Source organism: Homarus americanus, unplaced genomic scaffold (genome assembly GCF_018991925.1).
Source record: "Homarus americanus isolate GMGI-L3 unplaced genomic scaffold, GMGI_Hamer_2.0 scaffold6317, whole genome shotgun sequence".
Taxonomy (NCBI): domain Eukaryota; kingdom Metazoa; phylum Arthropoda; class Malacostraca; order Decapoda; family Nephropidae; genus Homarus; species Homarus americanus.
This window is the reverse complement of record NW_024730668.1, coordinates 21,713,479-21,734,843: the sequence shown is the minus strand read 5'-3', so window position 1 is coordinate 21,734,843 and position 21,365 is coordinate 21,713,479. Positions and strand designations below refer to the sequence as shown.

Below are 21,365 nucleotides of genomic sequence, written 5' to 3'. Positions count from 1 at the left end.
CTTGTACTTTGCAAAGAACATAATTAACAGGTGCATAATAAACAAAACTAATACATGTATTAGATTAGTTAAAGTGCATTTTAAAGCATTCTGTGAAATTCTAAGATATGTGACAGAGGGACAATAAAAATATTTCATAAAAAAAAAAAAAACAGCATTTAGTATTAACTAGAAAAATAAAAAAATCCAGCAATTTTTTTTTCCATACAGTATTGTATAAATTCATGAGACCTAGCACCTGTAATTCACAATTTGAACCAAATCAAATCTTTTCACGAAAAATTGGGAATGTTTTCATAAATAGTGCACAAGTTGAGGAGTGTCATGCAAGCACTAAAGAAAAATCTCTTTCGGGCACTCCCTCTTTTGACGAATGAAAAACTGAGACAAACGGCTCAAGTTACACATAGGAGTGAGATCTGTCAATAGAGATAATTTAAAGTTGATCTCAAAGTTATACATCAAGATCCTTATACTTTTCACGTTACAGTGTATCACATTCAAATTACATATTGAACACTACAAATACAGGTACCTCACGTACAGTCCTTCAACATTTTCTGGACCTTTGTTGGCATTTGCTACATACTGTAGTCATGGAAAAGTCCTGTTAGCCCTCTGACCTGAGACGCGTGAAGCTGTGAATCCGAAACCTCACCCACTGTTAGACCCATAGACGGTGCACTGGGTTGTGCGATGTCTCAGATTCACAGCTTCACAAGTCTCAGGGCTCATGGATGGGACAGAGGACTGCCAGGACTTTTTTTCACGACTGAACATGGTAATTACTGCATATTGTCTACTGATTGCATTATATATATATATATATATATATATATATATATATACAATGTTACACATTAACTTTGTGCACACACACACAGTATATTGTACAGCATTAATCTAACTCTAGCAGAACTCTTTACAGTACCTGTATACACACACTTAAAATAAATGTAGTTACAATTTACAAGCATGAATGTCTTTTCCTTTTTACTACTAATACTGGCTACGTATGTTAGTTATCATCATAATAAACTTTCCACACTCAAAGTTGATGGTTAACCAAAGACATTTCCATTTTTCCCTAAAATCACTACTCTGAAACTACTTTTAGAGAAGTCTTTATTTAACAGTACAGTACAGTATTATGCTTTGTTTTTACATTTCAAAAGCTGGAAAAAATAATCATACATTCACTAGTCCATCATCAGATGTGGATTTGCTAGGTTGACAGGATTTAAACATGTAAGCATAACATACTTATTTATAAACTATTTGCAGTAATACCGGTAAAACAAATTACTGGTCAGTTTGAGATTCTGTCAGCTCACTGCATGAAGGTGTTAACAGAGAATTTGATTCCCATAGTAGATAATGGTGTACATGTACTGTATCCCAATACCTCTGATTGACTGTACCAACCATTCAGAAATTAGTGGACTAACAATGCTCATAAAACCATGAACTATAATGTCCCCATAGATATATGAAACTTTTGGGGGACTGGACATGACCATTACTCACAATAAAAAAAAAGGGAGCTGAACACAATACTGTACTAAAATAGGCTGAACACAATAGTGCATTCTCTCTGTTTATGACCATCATCCTTAACTTACCAAATTCGCCCATCCAGAGCCACACACTCTCCACACACAAAATATAGATGTATACAGTAGCTGCATATTATAAAAGAATAAAGATCTTGTGGAAAAAAATCCAATATTCAAAATTCTTTACTTAATCTTACTGCTTCATTGAGATTCACAAAATCCAGATAAATTCGACCATCACTGCAAAACTAAATTTATAATTGTCACATTGAAAAAGAGATTGCAAGTTTTTGTTTTTATAGAAGTTACCTGTATTTGCATCAGGCTTGAAACCTATGGGTTTACCTTCAGAGAAATCCTTTTTTCTGGTGCTGTCTTAACCTCTCGAATACAATAAACTTTTTGACTTTTTACGGACGGTTATTAAATTCTTCCATTTTTTCTCATGTTGTGCTAAATGAATTTTCGATTATTACTCTGCTTCAATTGCCAAGTTTTATGACATTTTTCATATCACCACTATCTTTCATTTTTATCACATAACTTACATTCTAGCTCACACATATATTGTACCATTATCCTAAATTTTTTCCTTATTACAGTATTCACTACAAATATCACCTTCCCAGATATAATTACAGGGTACTGTAAACCATCCTACATCCCCCAACCTGTGGTTTTATCACTACCTTCTTCATTTCATTTTAGTTTTCAACAAGTATTAAACTTAAAGGAAAAGATTCCATAAAACATGAGTCACACTTGTGCTGCACATTAGCATTAGGTGTATTTCAAAATTGCATGTAATTGTACACCTTTAAACTACAGATCAATAGTTTAGCACGCCCTCACATAAAATAGCATGACACCATTAATTCATATCTTAGTATTTATATAAATATATACAACAGTATCAATTTTATCCTTGTGTTCTTATCCAAATTATTTCATCGCTATGTCCATCTTCCTATTATTTTATTCCTAAACAATGACTATTTTTCTCAAATAGCAAATTTCAACCATTCCTGCTACAGTCCCATATTCACTGGTGATAAAGGCTTAGAATTTTTAAATTACTGTAGCTAAAACAGTATAGTCTATTTAAGCCTTTATTTATCTACATAAAAGATGCCATCTCTCATTACCCATTATGGCGACTCATGACAGTATCTCGTCCATATCCCCTATTCTTGCACTGCACATCTACTATCCTTGAATTACCCCATCTACCATTGTCAAACACTTCACTTGCTCCTTTACTTCTCCATCTATTCATCATTATCATTTAACCCATAAACACCCAATTCTTGTATACATGTGATCCCTCACTGTTTTACCTATTTTCCACTATACTGTACATCTCAAATACTGTATTACTTAAGTATTTTATATCATCCTTTCTGCAGTGTTTGTAAAAACCTTAAGATATTGTAAAGGCATATTGATTTTCAATTAACTATATTTATCACTCGTTTTGATATCTAAAAATGTATTACGTGAAAACTGCCGAGTTCCTATCTTTGTCTTGAAATTAACTTCTGTTTCGAACTAGAAACTCTGAAAATGTCTTTACTTCAACAATGCACTCAACTTGCAGATGACTTTGCCTTGACAGAGGTTTTTGTGATGCTGGTAAAAACCCTATAAATGACATGCTGTACAGTATATCCATACTGTACTTTGTTTCATAAACAAACACCATCAAAAACTACTTACTCTTAAAAGTAATTGGGATAGTATCACACCCATCAATGCCTATCAATACACTTCCACATCCAACCTGAAAAATATCCAGGAGTTTATGTAAAATTTTAAAGAAACCAAATTTGTCATGGATAGAGATAGTGTAATAATACTGTACTGTACTGCCAAATTTCCCAGAACTTAAGGCTAAAGAATAGAAAGTTTGGAATGTATTTTCACATTCAAAAGAAGTAATTAGCACAATTAAAATCTGTTAAGTTCCTTATTCTTTGGAATATGATACTAGAACAGTAGCCACATCACAGCCCCTTTGAAAATTAACTAGCACTATATATATATATATATATATATATATATATATATATATATATATATATATATATATATATATATATATCCTAATTAAAGTTACAAATACTAATTTAAATTACAGAATTTACTTCATGTACATCACTGAAAAACTACAGGTATTGTATAACTATATTTCAAATCAAATACAGTGACCCCTCGTTTAACGAACGCCTCGGTTAACGAAATTTCGGTTAACGAACTACCTTCCATAAGGATCTTCAATTCGGTTAACGAACAAAAATTCGGTTAACGAATTTCTTACGAACCGACCTCAACATGTTTTCGCTTTCACTGACCGGGCAACCAGCTTTAGTATCAGTCCGCCAATACATTTATCGGTTATAGGGCTTAAATTCCTTACTATTTTAGGAAATATCAAGAAGTTTATACTATTCAATAATTTTAAGTTTAATATTCAATTTTTTTGTCATTTTAACAATTATTGAACATAATTGAAGGTAAAGTGACTAGTTTAATGCGTGGCATCCAGCCTCTTAACACAGCAAACAGGCGTTAGTCTCTCTCTGTTTTCAACTAAACGCTTTTTTTCTGTGTTTCCAAGCAAATTATTGGTAATTTTGAAATATATTTTACATATTGACAATATATAATGCGGTGCAGTGTTGATTTAAAGAAAATAATCTTGAATTACACCAAGAGAGCTAAAATTTTATGGGTGAAATGGCACCATGGGGGGACTTCTCTTCCACCCCAATGCCTTCTCTTCTTCCTCCTCCTCCATCCCCATTCTAAATCCCATCATCATCATCCAGGAGCCTTCTACATACACACCTCAAAGTAAGTGAACTTTTCTACCATTTTTGTTGAATTTAGGAAATTTTCGGTGAGCTGGAACCAATTACCCAAAAACCCATTGAAACAATGGTTTCGGTTAACGAACGACCTTCTGGAACGGATTGAGATCGTTAACCGAAGGGTCACTGTACTGCAAACAAAATGATTAAGGAATAAAACTGGAGCCAACTGCAAATTTTTATCTTATGTTGATATTTCTCCCACTTGCAAGCCCCTGTTCTCTGTGGTGCACAAGTGGCAACAAGCAACACAAATTTTCCTTCATTCAAGTCATTTGTTCTTTCTAAGTGTTGTAACAACAGTAACGGTCTTATAGATCGGATACTCAACAAGAAAAAATTATTTGATGCTCAAGGTTAATTTTAGTAACATATACACTTAGTGACAACAACAAATAGTAACAACAAATACAATATAAGAATTATGGACCCAAATTACTTATGAATCTTTATGGTCAGACGTTATTGAAATATATTACCATTACTAAAAGAAACACTTCACCTGTATTCGGTTGACACTTCGGTTAACAGTAAATATAAAAATTAACAAACAAGTCTTATATGAGGTATAGCTTCTGTAATAATTTAAGTTTTCAGACAAAGTCAAAATTATAATATATATATATATATATATATATATATATATATATATATATATATATATATATATATATATATATATATATATATATATATATATATATATATATATATATATATATATATATATATATATTAAAATTATATATTTCAAGTCAGTAACTTGGACTTCATGACTAGCAAGATTGTCAAGATTATTCAGAAATGTATCAAGAAGCCTATACATACTGGCAGCATTAATAACAAGTACGGTAATACCTCTTTGATAAGACACGCCAGTTCTATGTGCAGCAATGGGTTAATAAAGACTTTTGACTTATTGAGAACTTGGCAAGAGTGTGAACTAGTAAATATGTCATTCTAAATATTCCTTCTAGGACAGACCCAAAAATCACCCAATCATCTAAGTCAGTGATTTTCCATCCCTTCTGGTCTAATTTCCCCTTTGGTCATCTTAACCTGTGTGACCTACCATGAGAATTTGAACTTTATTTAATCCAATTTATCTACTGAAACTGAATGAAAAGCGACAAAGAGACAGTTCTACTTTCACCCTATTTTGGGAATGTTTCTTAGCCCAGAACCCCCCAATTTTTTGTCCTAATTTTCCGAAATCCAGATTTACCGGGTCCGCATCTCCGAGGGTTTACTGTACTTATTAGTCGATTCAACAATAGAACAGTTTGTAGTTCTGAAAATAACTAATTAGAAAGCCATGGACTTATCAATACTGGTAAAAGTACTGTATAAGGAAGCTCTAATATACAATCTGCATATGCATAAATGTGAGAGGATTGGATAAAGCATCCAGTCTAAGAAATGTTGCCAGCATCTATTCAGCTGCAAACAGTGATATAGGATTAAATAAGATGATTAATTCCTATCATACCACATTGATTTTGTAACTGCCCATGTAATTCACATTAATGTAAAGCTGCTCTCTACAAAACTTTAACTGCATACACAATCTCTACTAAGAAGTTGGTAAAATGACTATTACAGTTAAGTGACTAAGTATAAAACACCTATAACCGTTTAGAGGGCAAAGTATCACTTAGGTATTTTATTCTGACTAATGACAGATGATTTTATTCAGCTGAGGGGAGCCCCTGCCCACATCAATGATGTGTTTGTTCACATAATAGTCATAGTGGAGTTGTTAAATTTACTGTAAAGCAGCTTAAACATGAAAGCCATAATGATAACAACTGGGCCCATTATATGTCAACATAAGGTCCTCAGAGCCACAGATCAATACTCTTAAGTCTTCATGTTGTATGAAGGGAGAAGGTGTACAGTACAAGAATTCCCAATTGAACGAGAGAGTTGGGTTCCACTAAAACGCTTTCGTTAGGTGGGTTACATTCATCAAAACCACTTTTCCCATATAAATCAATGTAATAAGGGGGGATGTGTTCCTGTACTAAGCTCTGCGATAGATTAATGTACCTGTAATGTACATTACTAAGCTCTGTGACAAAATAATTGCAACACATCAAAATACTGAAGATTAAAACATGTAAAACATAAAGGTACATAAGAAGAGTTGTCAATTGTTGTTTGTGGGAATATGCAAATGAGTCATAGTAGAATGAGAGCAGCAGAGTGAGGGAGGTGATAGGTGGTGAGGAGATGATGCGTCTGTCGGTTTATTTGGTAACACTGGCTGCAGGACTACCAGACAATTTAACAGTTGATGTTTACCCACAATATTAAGTGCAAGTCTAACTGAACAGCATCATATTCCTTCTACATGATGTTCCATAAATTTTAAATTATGGAGTGAGAATAACAAATAAACAATGTACAGTATTGTACAACATTGTACCGTCACAGAATGAGTGAGAGAGGCAGTGTTAGCGAGACGCAGTGGGTGGGAGGGAGGGAAGGTGAAATTATGATTTAGGTGGTAATAATAACGGTAGTGGTGGTGAGAAAGCAGAAAGGTGGGGGCGACCTACCTTTCGTAATAGAAGAACATTCTTTCGTTAATTGGCAAATGGGTAGTAAAACCTGCTTTCGTTATAGTGAGGATTCGTTCAAAGTATGAACATTCAATGGGAACTTAATGTATACGATGAAGCTGAACATAAAACCAACTTAAGCATATGCAGACTAACTTCAGATATGAATATACCATACATCAGTAAGACATTAGGGAATATCACATTTGTGATTACTTGGTGGTTGGTGGGATCATTCCTTCCTCTAGATATAATAAATATAAGTGGTAACACCTCCAATATTGATCTATTTTCTGCCATTCCATACATTTACCTTAAAATGATTTACATTTACCATGCAGAAGAGTTTAGACACCTCAGAGACACCTTTCAAACTGGAGTAATAACTATTTGAAGTACTTTAGCTGCGACTGTTACCAATGATGGATAGGATGTACATAAATATGTTGATTACATCCAAATATAATGTGAGTGCAGCAAACACATATTCCTCAGGAGAGATTGCTAATTTGTGATTTCCTCCCATCAAGAGCTGTGTGTCAAACACCAGGTAGAAAGAAAATAGCAGTGCACCAAGGCAAGAGTACACAAGGTTCACAATCTGAAGAGAAAAAAAAAAAAAAATCATAATTAGCACAGTATATAAGTACAGTAATCAAATTATGAATAATTAATCTTCAAATAACCACATTATCAAAAACAAAGTGCTCAGGAATCCTTTGTGTATCATATATTGTCCTCCATTGGTTTTGTCAAAGATGGATCAACAGAAATAAATTTTATAAATCCTCAGGACGTCACCCACCTAGACACTACAAAAACAAATAGAAAGGCATCTTAACAAAATTCTTCTATACATTACACTGTACTGTACCATCTTTAGTTTGGATTTTGGCTCAATCTGTATGTCTTTTTCCAAAAATTATTTATAACTACAGGTATTTGAATTTGGAATGAATCTGAAATAACCGAGCATTTCTGAAAAGTCACCTTGGCTGCCACAAAATATTCTACTAATAGCTACAGTGCAAATATAAATATTTTTACTGTATTTACATTAACAAAATAAAGCAAATAATACAGTAATAAATAAGTGTAACACTTACCGTATATTGCGAGGCGAGCTGATAATATGTAGATGATATTCCAAAAAGTGTAATGGTCACACTGGTAAATGAAGTAAAAATCCACATTGGGGAAATTAACACAAAACTTGGAAATGGTATACTAGGACCCTCTTCAGCCAACCAACAGAACAAAGCAAGGGAGACAGACAGAACAAAGGAAGCAAGTCACATGACCTGTCTCCTGAGTTGAGGCAGAGTGGGGATTAGGAATAATAATCTTGATGACAGTACTATTCAGGATCAGGATCAGTAACAGTAAGTGGTACATTTATTAACTTTATTTACCCAGTGTACATATAAAAAATATTTGTTTGCACAGTACATGTAATTATAAATGGAATATTTTATGTGGCAGCCAAGGGATGGGTAACTGAGCATGTATGTTTGTTAGTTGGAATAATGAGAAACAAACTGAGCAGAAAATAAACAAATAACTGAACACAAAAACTTGATAATTCTCGAATATACAGTACTAATGTAAAAGTGTTCCGAACTCGGTTAATTTTTATTTTTCGGTAAGTCGTGTGACCCAGAGCCCCCTTTTTTTAAATTTAATGAAAGTATAGTGTACCGTACACTAAAAATTAAGACTTTTTACTCACCCTGCTCTGCAAGATTAATGCTAGAAGACCAAATAAGAAGAGGACAATGATCGTGACGAACACAAACATTCCACAAGTTGTAAAATCAAATCTGTGGAAAAATGTAGCACAATATTAATTCTTAATATTTCATTATAATTCATTAACAATAAAATACGGTAACATAAGCTGCAATAAAGTAAACAACGCTAGAAACAATATACACATACAGTACAGGCATCCCCCGGATTACGGAACAGTCATTCCTGAAAATTTTTCCCTATCGCAAGACCATATTTCCCATTATATAATGCGAGATGCATTCCCATGGATTTTTTTTACAAAAAAGTAATAAAAGCACATATGAATGAATATAACCAGATTTAAACACATACAATGATTCATTCATGATGCAACATGACAATAAATGCACACACTTAAATTTAACTCACCAGAAACTATGCCGAGTGCTGCAAGAGGTGGTGCAATCGGAGTTACTGGGAGTTACCTCCTTAAAACATTAAGTTTAATGTCCAGAGTAATTCTTTTATGGAAACTTTCATCACCACTGCTTTCACTTGAATTTCATGGTTTTTCCCATGCATCTTGAATGAGGGTAATACGAGGGTAATACAAGTAACACAGATGCATAACTGGAAACAAACTGGGGAAATAATTCAAACTGAACAGCTCCATTGTTGTTGTGGCTGATGGAGAAGTGAGCCGCCCGCCAGCGGTCATATAGCTACCACCAGATTCCACAAGAAATAAATGTTATAATTTTAGTGAATTTTTTTGTTCTATATTGTGATTTCTTCTTTTGAAAATCTTAATACTTTACCGTAAATTAACCATAATTCCATATGGGCGACAATAGCCCTGAACACAGATGCATAACTAAACACAAGCTGGGGAAAATTCTAACTGACCAGTGCCATTGTTGTTGTGCTCGCTGTTGGGTACATGCTCCCCGTCTTGTAGATACCACCAAAAATTCACACAAATAAGATTTATAATTAGGGCGACCTTTTTTTTCTATATCGCAACTTTGGTTTTGAAAATTTAATAAATTAACCCAAATTCCCTTAACGCGAATACAGTCCCGAACACAGACGCATAACTGAACACAAGCTGGGGAAAGAATTCTAACTGACCAGCACCATAGTTGTGGTGCTGGGTAGGTGAGCAACCTTCCAACCGTCTTGTAGCAACCACCCAGCATCCACACGAAATAAAATTTAAAATTGTGGTAAATTTCTTTGTTATCCGGTATACCGCAATTTTTATGTTTGAAAAATTTTCACATTTGGAAAAATTCCATAAGGGAAAATTTCTGTAACCCCAGAGGTTGCCTGTACAGGTTGCCAAATAAAATTATATTCCATAAAATGCATTGCACTCAAGCCTCATTAATTTGGAATCTGCACTAATTCAGCAGATTTTGGCGATACTGAAATACCGTATATACTCGTGTGTAGTTCGAGTTTTTAAGACCAAATTTTAGGCAAAAAATTGGGGGTCGACCTCTGCATGGGTAATAGTATTGTTAGGTTGAATCCGTGCATGATGGGAAGGGCGAGGAGCATCTTCAAGCTTCAGACATAAAAAATATTTACCAGTTACTGCCAGTAAACAATGGAAATGTAAAATATGTACCAATTAGTAATGAAAAACTATGCAGTGCCTTCAGCAGATGAAGCTCACCAACTTGCAATAGGATAAATTACCTTACAACGTTCTTTCAGTAGTCTATGTTGAAGCTCTTAGCACAGGCTAACTTATCATATCATATATACGGTATCACAGTACTCATTGATCTACAAAAAATACCGGTAATAAAAACCTTTTCAATATTTCACACATAATATAATACCAGGTAATCCACCTCAACCTCATATTGTTTACAACGATGCACGACGCACCACCAGCTGTTGAGGATCAGCTAGACGGTACACGTGTTTTTTGAATCGTTTTCAGTTAAAAAACTGTTACATCACAGGTATATTTTACCTTAACTGTGCCTGAATTAATATATTCTCGGAAATAAATAGTAGCTTTGCTGAAACGTGATGTATTTTATTGTAAACTAGGATAAAATACACGACGAAAACAAAAGACTTTACCTAACCTTCCGATGTTCAAGAGATGTTACTCGTTATTTTAATAATTTTCGGTTAAAATACTGTCATATTACAATGATATTCTATTCATACTGTGCTTGATATAGTACATTCACGGAAATGTAATATTTTGCTGAAATGACGTACGTATTACAGTGGAAAGTGGGATAAAATCATGACGAAAACAATCGACTTTCGCTTTCTTTCGTTGTTCAAAAGATGTTACCGTAATCGCTTTTCGAATGGTTTTCAGTTAAAAAAAACTGTTGAATTACAAAAATATTCCCTCCGAATTGACTTGAATAAATACTTGAATGGAAATATACAATATTTTTGCTGAAACTACCCACGTTTCAGTGTAAAGTGTCGTAATAATGGTAAACAATTTGCCTTCGGCGCTTGGTGTTTCAGGCACGGCGACCCTCAGTTTATAGGACGTAGTGTGTTTTTAGTGAAGGTTTTGCTGTTCCATTAGCCTCAAAAACTTGGGTCGACCTATAAATGAGGCATATCATAAATTAATTATTTCTTGGTTAAAAAATCAGGGTCGACCTATAAACGAGGTAGAATAATAGACGAGTATCTACGGTACTGGGATAAATTTTGGCATGTGGCCATTGTTAACCGAATAAGCAAGAATCTGCCAAAATTGCCCCACACTTGATACATCAGGTTTAGTGACTCGAGCAGCCTGGAAAAATGTGCACAGCAATTACTGTACTGTACTCCGATAAATCCCACACTTCCTTTATTCTCACATTCATATCACACTTTACCAGTATGACTTCATAACACCTCCAAGAGCATCTGGTAGGGTTAGAAAAAGGTAGCAGAAAATCTTTAGTGAGACCCAGAGTAAAATACAAGAGCCTGTCAATTGCTTTAAGCTCCAAGTTCTTAATTGGATGGATGCTGGAGCTAACTTACACAGCATCATGGACTACAGTAGTTTCACATTAGTTCCAGCATCTTCCCAATATTAAAATATCATTGTGAGGAACAGGACAGGAGGCACTCATCATCTATTTACAATTACATCGGTTACAAGGGTTAGTAGTAAATTTAAATATAGCATCATAAACATTGTAAAATTTTTGGCATGTACAGTACTGTATATTAACTTCCAGGAATGTGGCTCAAACCTTCAAATAGTTATTAAAAATTTTTTTTACCAAAATAAAGTATTTCCAATGTACTGGATGACCACAATGAAATGAAGCAATTTTGAGGCCTATAAAATTTTTATGTATAAATGTGAGGATGTTGAAACTTGCAGTTACCACACCATACAGTATATCTAAGTTTCTGTGCTTGAAAGGTTTATTTTTCTTGTTTTAGAATGAATTATGATTACCCCCACAAGAAAAGGCAAAATGTGTGTCAGATGGATGAACTGAAATCGCATTCCCTGTTGCAATGACGATTCCGTATAACGTTTGGCAAGGAACCACCGACCCGAAGAGACCTGTACACATGGATGAAGCAATTTGAGGAGACTGGCAAGACAGTGGTCCCTCGGTTAACGAACTGTTCGATTAACGAAATTTCCTCCCATAAGACTAGTCTGCCAATTCAGTAATCTGTTCTATGTCATTTTAAAATTTAGTTAACATATTGATAATATATGCAGTACAGGGAACTAGTTTTCTGTGCGCCCATCAGCCACTTGACTCAGCCACCAGGCGTCAGTTTGGCTTTGTTGACAGTGGAGTGAACATCGATTTTGTTGGTGTCTTGAATATTTTTGCATTTTTACATTAAAATAATTGGTCATTCAGAAATTTAGTTAACATATTGATAATATATAGTGCAGTGTAGTGTTGATTTAAATAAAATAATCTTGAATTACACCTAGTGAACTTAAAATTTTATTGGTGAAATTACTGCATCACGCATGGGTCCCCTGAAAGGTAATTTCTCCTCCATCCCCACTTCCTTCTCTTCTCCCTTCTCCTTCACCCCCACTTCTAATTCCCATCATCATCATTAACCAGGAACCTTCTACATACTCACCTCAAAGTAAGTGTACTTTACTGCATTTTTTTTACTTTGTATGTACTTTTCTGTGAGCTGGAACCAATTACCCAATATCCCATTGAAACAATGGATTTGGTTAACGAAAAATTTTGTGGAATGAATTGTGTTCGTTAACCGAGGGACCACTGTATTCTAAAACAGTATAGTGGAGGAAAGCCCAGAACATCGCAGGAGGATGTTGAATGTATACTGTATGTACAGTATACATTCAACAGAACCCCAAGAAGCCCATCCACCGCACCATTAACGAAATGCAAATTCCACATTGGACTGTGCATAAAGTCACAAGCACATGGCTGCAACTTTATGCATACAATCTTCAACTGGTTCAGCAGCTCAGAGTGAATGATCATATCAAAAGGAGAAATTATGCTATGCTCCACAGACTGGACAAAAAAACCTGAGTACCTGAACTGGGTCATGTCCTCCAACAAAGCCACATTTCACACATGTGGGCATGTTAATAGACACTATTGCCACATCTGGGGAGTGGAGAATCCGCATGTCACCCAGGAGGTCAAAAGGGATGGTCCAAAAGTTAACAATTGGTGTACTGTGCAGTCTAGTGCATAACAAGATTTTCGGCCCATTTTTCTTTGTGAAAAGGTTGCGTCATGCCATGTCTATGTCTACTTAAACATGCTTCAGTTGTTTGTGACACTGCAGGTAAAGGACTGCCAACCAAGCCTCATATTCCAGCAGGATAGGGCTCCTCCCAACTGGTCTCATGATGTCTGCTCCTTCCTTGATGACTGGGTGCCACATCACTGGCTGGGTAGACAGACCCATTTCTTGGCCACCGAGATCGTCTGACCTTGTCCAGCTCAAATTTTTTCCTTAGGGGTTATGTGAAATCCAATGTATACTCCACAAAAGTGGAGGATTTTGTGTAACTGAAAGAGCGCATAACAGCAGCAGTGGCCTCCGTAACCCCCAAGATGTTAAAAAACGTGTGGAGGGAAACTGAGTACCGTTGTAACTGAGTACGTGCTACGAATGGTGCACATGTTGAATGTCTACCCTAACGTATCCTAATATGATGTACCCATACACCAAATGAAACTCAAGCATACTGGCTATGAGCTGTGTGAATATTCCACTCTTTGCATTATTCATTAAAAGTTTAAAAGGCTTCAAAGTGGTTTCATTTCAATGTGGACACCTTGTACAGTATATTCACTGAATTTGTGTAAATTTAAAAAACTCATGAGATATTATAAACAAAAGGTGCAAACCTTGAACTTACTTGGTCTGGAATGCAAAGAGAGTGAGGGACAGTGTTACCACAAAAGTTACACCGACTGCAATAAGGATTTCACCTTTAGTGAATGAGGCTGCTGCTGTACCCAGTAAAAACCCTTCACAGACCTGCAAGAATCAAAAAGAACATACTGTATATCAGATAAATTAGTGCCTACCACAGGTAACGGCTAATTTGCTATAATGGCAATTTCATGGGAGCGTGACAAAACTAAAACTATTTCAATATTAAGGTTCTCTTGGCTGTTTCTATTAAGTAAGCTGATATGGGTAAAGAGGATAACTCTGAACTAACCTAACCAACAGTATGTGAAGGGGCATAAGGGGCACGAGATTCACCTGAATTACAAGTACATATACTGTATAAGCACATACAGGCCAAGCATGTGCAAGTAATGTTTTGAAGTGCTACTTTGGCAATTTCTCATAACATACAGAGATACAAACATTATACAAATTTTAATATAAATTTTAATAACACTTACAGTGAATAGGCCAAGAAATATGAAGTTAAAAGGAGTTCGACGCCTTAAGTTGCCACAACATGATAAGGCAATGATGCAAACCAGGGTACCAGCAAGAGCCACATAAAACAATGCAGGAGTCTTGTTGACAAACGTGTTGACATCGGCACTCAAGGTGAACACTGCAACCATGCCAAATGTTACAGTCAGCTGAGCCATCAGTATCATGTACACTTTCCTGTCAAAGTGGACAAGAGAAACATATTTATTTATATTTTTTCATGGTAGAAAAAAAAATATGCTTTAATGGATAAATATCAATGCTTTATGCAATAAAATTATTTCCTAACTAATTTCATGAGAATAAACAATGTCAACATTCTTTTTTATGGCCATAGTTAAGCTAGCCCTACTGAGGAGATCAACCAACAACTGTACAACTCCACACTATGCTTTACACAAACTCTTTTGTTTAGTCTTCAACTTAACCCTTCTACGATCTTTTCCCCTTTTCTGACTTTAACTGTTCCTTGTAGTTAAACAGTGCTAAACAATATACTCTAAAATTTCTGGAGACATGCAAACCAATATTAAGCTAAAACATAACAAATACACACTCAAAGCAAATTTGAAATCAACCCATTACAGTAAGGTACATGTAAATTTATGAAGGGGAGACCACACTATCATGGATGGAGAGAGATAAACAGACCAACAGCACCATGCCAACATTCCCAAATCTTTCTGCTAAGAGAATAAAAAAAAAATAGAGAATAAAAAGATAGTCAAAGGTGGCTCACCTGATGAAGCCCATTCTGATGGACTTATCAGAAAATTCCATGTTGCCAGTGCTTGCCAGAGGCTCGGTGTAGGATTCATAATCATACGACATCTTGGGGTCTGTCGTCATCAGTACTCTGAAAATAAACAAGCCAGTATATAATAATGGCACTGTACTAAACAGTATCTACATTTCCCTGATAAACTATAACAAAATCTAATGCATTATACACAAGTAGAAACTTATTTTTGTTCAAGGGTCAACCAGAAAGATATCTCTGAAAAATGATCTTCCTAGACAGATTTTTTAGCCTGAATCATTTTAACATACAAAGCACAATTTTATTTAGCTTATAAATGTTTTCGTCAAAAAACAAACACCGAATCCTCATCTCCCTCTTAAGCTAGATTTACTCCTGTCCTTATCACACAGTTTACACCATAATTCTCTCAATAATGAGTTGACTACTATACATCTTCCCAAGCAAATTTATTCTAATATTTTTACACTAATTCTTATAAACTTTCTTTTTATACACTGTAACAACCACGGTCATACACGTCAGTTAGCGCCAAAATCAAATGATTCATATTACGCTCAATAGCCCACAAAACATGTAACTCTGCTTTTATTTTGAGTCCTCCATCTGAGGAGTCCGTTTTCTCATCACTTCAAGACACCCCAGTCCTCCGTTATCCCATTTTCTCTGACTTACTGAAACCAACCTCTCTATAAAATGAATTTGAATGTGACAGAGAACACCCTTGTTTTGAGTCTACTTAGATATGTCTGTTTACAGTTGGAACAGTCAAGATCCATTGTGAGTGGTGTTGAGCGCTTCAACTGTCCTTATTGCTAGTAAGACGTGTCAAGTAAGCGAGTGTTGAGTTTGCCAGCTAGAGTGGCGTATTTTATGTCATCCGTGGGGATACCCATGAGTTTCTGATCGCAACTGAAGTTATATTATTTTGTCGCCCCAACATCAGAGAATCTGATGTTTATAGTTTAGTTAGTGTCAGTTGTTTATTTAAGAAAGTCATTAATCTCCTGAACAGTTCCTGTCAAACTCAAAATTCTCCAAGACTTAACGGCAGTTTGACCTGGGATGTGGTTTGATGTCAGGCCAATAGAGTTGCGAACGCATATATAACTCCATTTCACCTCTTTACTGACAAACTCAATCTCTGATTAAATCATATATATAGATGTAGAAAATTAGCCTGATCTGTGACACTGACGGTCACAGCTAGGTGTCCAACAATTACTTTGAATAGAGGGCCTATTGTTAGTAATATTAGTTTTTCTAGTAGGGATATGCCCTCAGGCCCGTATATACAGTATGGCGCGCGCGAGGGGAAATCACTCCCTCTGTGATTTCTTCTCCAAGTCTCCAGGTTTGTTCACTTGTGTTCCATGCTGCCATATTAATTATGACCCAAATTTCGGGTTATGGAAAAAAAATTGCCCTTACGAATTTTGGCAATTTTTTTAAATTCGAAAACAAATCAATAAATAAACAGAGAGGGGGGGGGGAAAAAGGAGATTTTAACCCAAATTCTTACCAAAATGCTAAAAATTATTTCACGAGGATTCTCTGTGGAAGCCACAAGGCGGTTGAAAGGCCGCTCACCTCCCCAGTTACCAGCAACCACCACAACATTGGTCTGCTCAGTTAGAATTCCCTATCTTATGTTCAGCTATGTGTCTGTGTTCAGGAATGTACTATGTGCCCTCACGGAATTATGGTTAATTTATTAAGACCTTCAAAAGAAAAATATTGCGATGAAGAACAAAAAACTTCACCAAAATTATACAATTTCTTTCGTGTGGAATCTGGTGGTAGCTAAATGACCGCTGGTGGCCAACTCACCTCTCCAGCTGCTAGCAGCCACAACAACAATGGCCTGGTAAAACAGTTTTAATTCTTGCCCCAATTTGAGTTCAGTTATGCATCTGTGTTACTCTGTACCCATATTCAAGATGAGTAGACAAAGACCATAAAGTTCCAAGTGAAGGCAGTGGTAATACGAGATTCCATAAAGGAATTACATTGGACTATAATGCTCACCACCGGTGAATGAAGAAAAGCATCTTAGAATTGTCAAAATTACCAATTGCAACTATAAAATTCCAGGGATTCGTTTAGTGGCAAGAAGTGAAATACCCAAAGAACATCTGTGAAAAATTAACAAAATTGAACAACTTCAGGTGTTAGCCATCTGAGCTAATATACAACTCATGACCATCAGTGGTTCGATAATTATGGGGGGTGTTTGTAGACAGTTTTATACGCTGATTAGAGAAGTCGACTTGTGAAAGAGACCTAGGGGTATTTGTAAGCCCGGATCTACGGCCTAGAAAACAGTGCGTTAATGTTCGAAATAAGGCAAACAGAGTATTGGGTTTTATATCTAGAAGTGTAAGTAACAAGAGTGCAGAGGTCTTATTGCAACTATATCTTGCGCTAGTCAGGCCGCACCTCTATTATGCGGTTCAGTTCTGGTGCCCCTATTATAGAATGGATATAAATTCACTAGAGTCGGTGCAGCGAAGAATGACAAAAATGATTCCGGGACTTAGAAACCTTCCATATCAGGATAGGTTAAAGAAACTGAACTTGCATTCCGTAGAAAGACGAAGAGTGCGGGGAGATATGATAGAAGTATTTAAGTGGGTGAAAGGAATCAATAAAGGGGATACGGTATAGATAAAGTTCTTATAATATCCGAGCAGGATAGGACTCGGAGCAACGGATTCAAGTTGGATAAGTTTAGGTTTAGGAGGGAGATAGGAAGAAACTGGTTCATAAATAGGGTGGTGGACGAGTGGAACAAGCTTAGCAGCTTTGTAGTAAGTGCGGGAACTCTGGAAAGTTTCAAAAGGAGGCTAGATAGATTCATGGATGATGCAGAGTGGTAGTAGCTCTCGACAGGAGCTGCCATGCACAGGCCAACCGGCCTATTGCAGACTCCTTATTTTCATATGTTCTTATTACTTTCACTTCTATTAATTTTCTTGGGAAAATGCTTAGTTTTCTAGATATAGGCAAGTTAAGATAGCATTCTTACAGTCGCATCATCAGCTGTGATTTGACAGATGTAAACAATGTACTGCTTGGGCTAATATACTGGATGCGGCCGTCAGTAGCTCAGTAATTATGAGGGTGTTTTTAGACAGAGTTTTGTATACTAATTACTTTCAGGGTATTATTAGTTTCAACCCCAACTAGGTTTGAGCACTTTTGTGTTTACATTAGTTAGATCTTGTCAATAGGAACAACTTTTTCTAATACAGTACCACTGCAAATTTACCAATTCAGTTCATTTTCTTGTGTAAATGCTTAGTTTTCTAAATACAAGTATGTTAGGTTAAGTTAGGTTAGGTAAGCACATGATTCCAGCCATTTTTATATTTTTTCCCAACATAATACAGTACGTACAGTGAAAACTGGGTATTTTTAAATCCATTTTCAATGAAAAATAGTGGACGGTCATGATCCGAATAATTATTGGGTAGAAGTGTAGAAAAGGGTGACCACCAGAAGAAATTGTCAGAATTGGTTGAAATTTTTTCTACACACTATTATCATGATATTTATCACAAAAATGGAAACGACAATGCATAAAACCTAATAGAACCTGACCTAACATATCCAACCAATGGGTTTGTTAGGTCAGGTTCTATAAGGTTCTATGCATTATCATGTTAATTTATGTGTTTAATAACTTACCTTAATATTGGGGTTGATACACATCAGCAATGGGGCGGAGGAATTCGTGGAAGTGTTCACCATCATTTACAGGAAACGTCTCTTTGAAAGGGATTCAGCGAAGTAAACAACAAAAATAGTGCCGGGAGGAGAATTGTGAAGCAGGATAGTAAATAAATTGTGAAGCAGGATAGAGTAAATAAATTGTGAAGCAGGATAGAGTAAATAAAAAGATCGTCAGGTTCTATTCATTGTCGTTACCATTTCTGGGTTTAATATAATGTTAATAGCATTATATAAAAAAATACAAAATAATGCATAAACTTAATAAAACCTAACCTAACATACACAACCTATGGGTATGTTGGGTCAGGTTCTATTAGGTTATATGCATTGTCGTTTCCATATCTGTTTTAATATCATGTTAGTTTGCAGAATCTTTTTTTCAACCAATTCCTCAAGTTCCTTCTGGTGATAACCGTTTCATCTACCTTTACCCAAGAAAAGCCTATTTTGTTTAGTATTTTCCGTTGTCGAATTTTCCCGAATATTTTAACCTTGTTTGTTTTCTTAATTGGTCAGGACGACAGATCACTGAGATCAGTCGAGAGTTTATCGTAAAAGATAATAGAGTAGTTAATACCTTAACTGTCATCCGGTGGACTGATACACACCCAAGAACCTTCTCCCCTAACCACCATATATAATAAAAATTTAACAGGAATTACGATATAGACCTTATTTCATGAACTTAGGAAAACAATCATAGTTGTGGCTTTCTATAAATTATGAAGAATATTCGTGACATCAGAGTATAAACGGAATATCATGTGTATCATGTGACATTACATGACGTGGGTTGTGACGCAGCACACCATTATAATTCTCCATCGTCAATTTAATAAATGAGAAACTGTTAGTTCACTTTACAACAAACGAACCATACACTAACCTTCAGGAGTCAAACTTCTGCTGGCAGAAGTGGGAGAATAGTTTGCAAACGATTTATATTACACTATGAAAGTTTTTTGCGTCGCCAATGTCCTGCTGCCTGCTTGGGTGGTGTCTGGACCTGAGTGAGACTCACTGATGCCACCTCTGACTTCACCTCCCACAACCTACTACACCACACACACACGCGCAGTATCTTAAGTACTGTATTTCAATTTGCTATAAAAATAATAGCAGTATATGTTGTTAGAATTAAAATCATCTTCCTTTTAAACTCTTCTTTTTATACAGTACCCTATACATAAATTTGAGCTTTACATGGTTAAATTTATTATTATTTTCACATACCGGTATATGATATATGCAAAGGAATATAGCAACTATGAAAACCGAAATGACATTAAAGTAGATGTACAAAATGAAATGTACCGAGAGGAAGACTATGTAATTTTCAGTTACTAAAGAAAATATTCACACTGATATCTAAAAAGTTAAAGAGCGAATGGTAAGTCTATGGGAATGGAAGGATCTGGTAATACTTGTTGCTTATCGTACGACAGATAGTTTACTCTAAAAGAAACATGCGATTCCTTGCGACTTTTGATATTGATATTGATATTGAAACAGTTTATTTGGTCAGAAGAACATAGATACAGAGTTGAAAAAAAAATAATTATATTTACATGACTGAGGCACTGAGAGCTGAACTCTCTTGTACGCACATGTACATAACATGTTCAAATTCAGATTTGCCCCCGAGGGGGCTAGTTTATTGGGCACCCCCTTACATCCTGTGCAAGGTGAAGCGCAGAAGCGTTTACAGCGCCCATCTGGGAAGTATGCAAAGTTCATACTTGCCTTTATGAGTCGTGCATTAAGGGCGTAAAAGCCTGAAGGGTCATAGGTTTTGTCAAGTTACATAAAGCGAGAGAATGATGAATGTGTGGGGGGGGGGGGTTAAGTTCACGGTACATTTCATGTTTATGCCAAAGCGTGGCAGGTCCCTAATAATGTCAAGTGCCAGGCCAGTCACTAGGATGAGGGATATCTGGTCAGGGAGGGAAGAGGTGTTGGTAACGGCTGGGGACCTGTAGGGGAAGGTCATAAGGCAAGTGAGGATGTAGTGAGAGAGGGTGTGTGTCGGGTTGGTCACAAAGTTTACAAACAGTGCGGTGAGGCTCAGGGTTGCGAATGTACTCCCATAGGTACCTGTACCCTAGAGGCAGGCTCATGTACATAATCTGTTGAGATCGACTCAGGGATTGATACTCTTTGTAGTGGCGGTTGTCGTCACCGGTTACAGCGTCATAGTGGCATAGTGTGACGCTGCCCCGTTGTTTCAGGT

General features: G+C 35.9%; 1 protein-coding gene across 1 annotated transcript; it reads right to left on the bottom strand.

The window, feature by feature from the left end:
- Positions 1-4,601: 4,601 nt before the first annotated feature.
- Positions 4,602-20,177, bottom strand: LOC121867328 (protein lifeguard 1-like). Its single transcript, XM_042367246.1, has 6 exons — positions 20,022-20,177; positions 15,380-15,496; positions 14,601-14,817; positions 14,102-14,223; positions 8,720-8,810; positions 4,602-7,591 (listed from the first exon to the last, which is right to left on the bottom strand). Exons 2-6 carry the CDS (start codon positions 15,487-15,489, stop codon positions 7,391-7,393), a joined length of 741 nt encoding a protein of 246 aa, XP_042223180.1. The 5' UTR covers positions 15,490-15,496; positions 20,022-20,177; the 3' UTR covers positions 4,602-7,390.
- Positions 20,178-21,365: the final 1,188 nt, after the last annotated feature.

Coding starts and splice junctions, on each gene's coding strand:
- LOC121867328 (XM_042367246.1), bottom strand. CDS start 15,489: ATGACGACAGACCCCAAGATGTCGTATGATTATGAATCCTACACCGAG. Junction 14,224..14,600: donor TATTTCTTGGCCTATTCACT/GTAAGTGTTATT, acceptor TGATTCTTGCAG/GTCTGTGAAGGGTTTTTACT. Junction 8,811..14,101: donor CTCTTTGCATTCCAGACCAA/GTAAGTTCAAGG, acceptor ATTTTTCCACAG/ATTTGATTTTACAACTTGTG.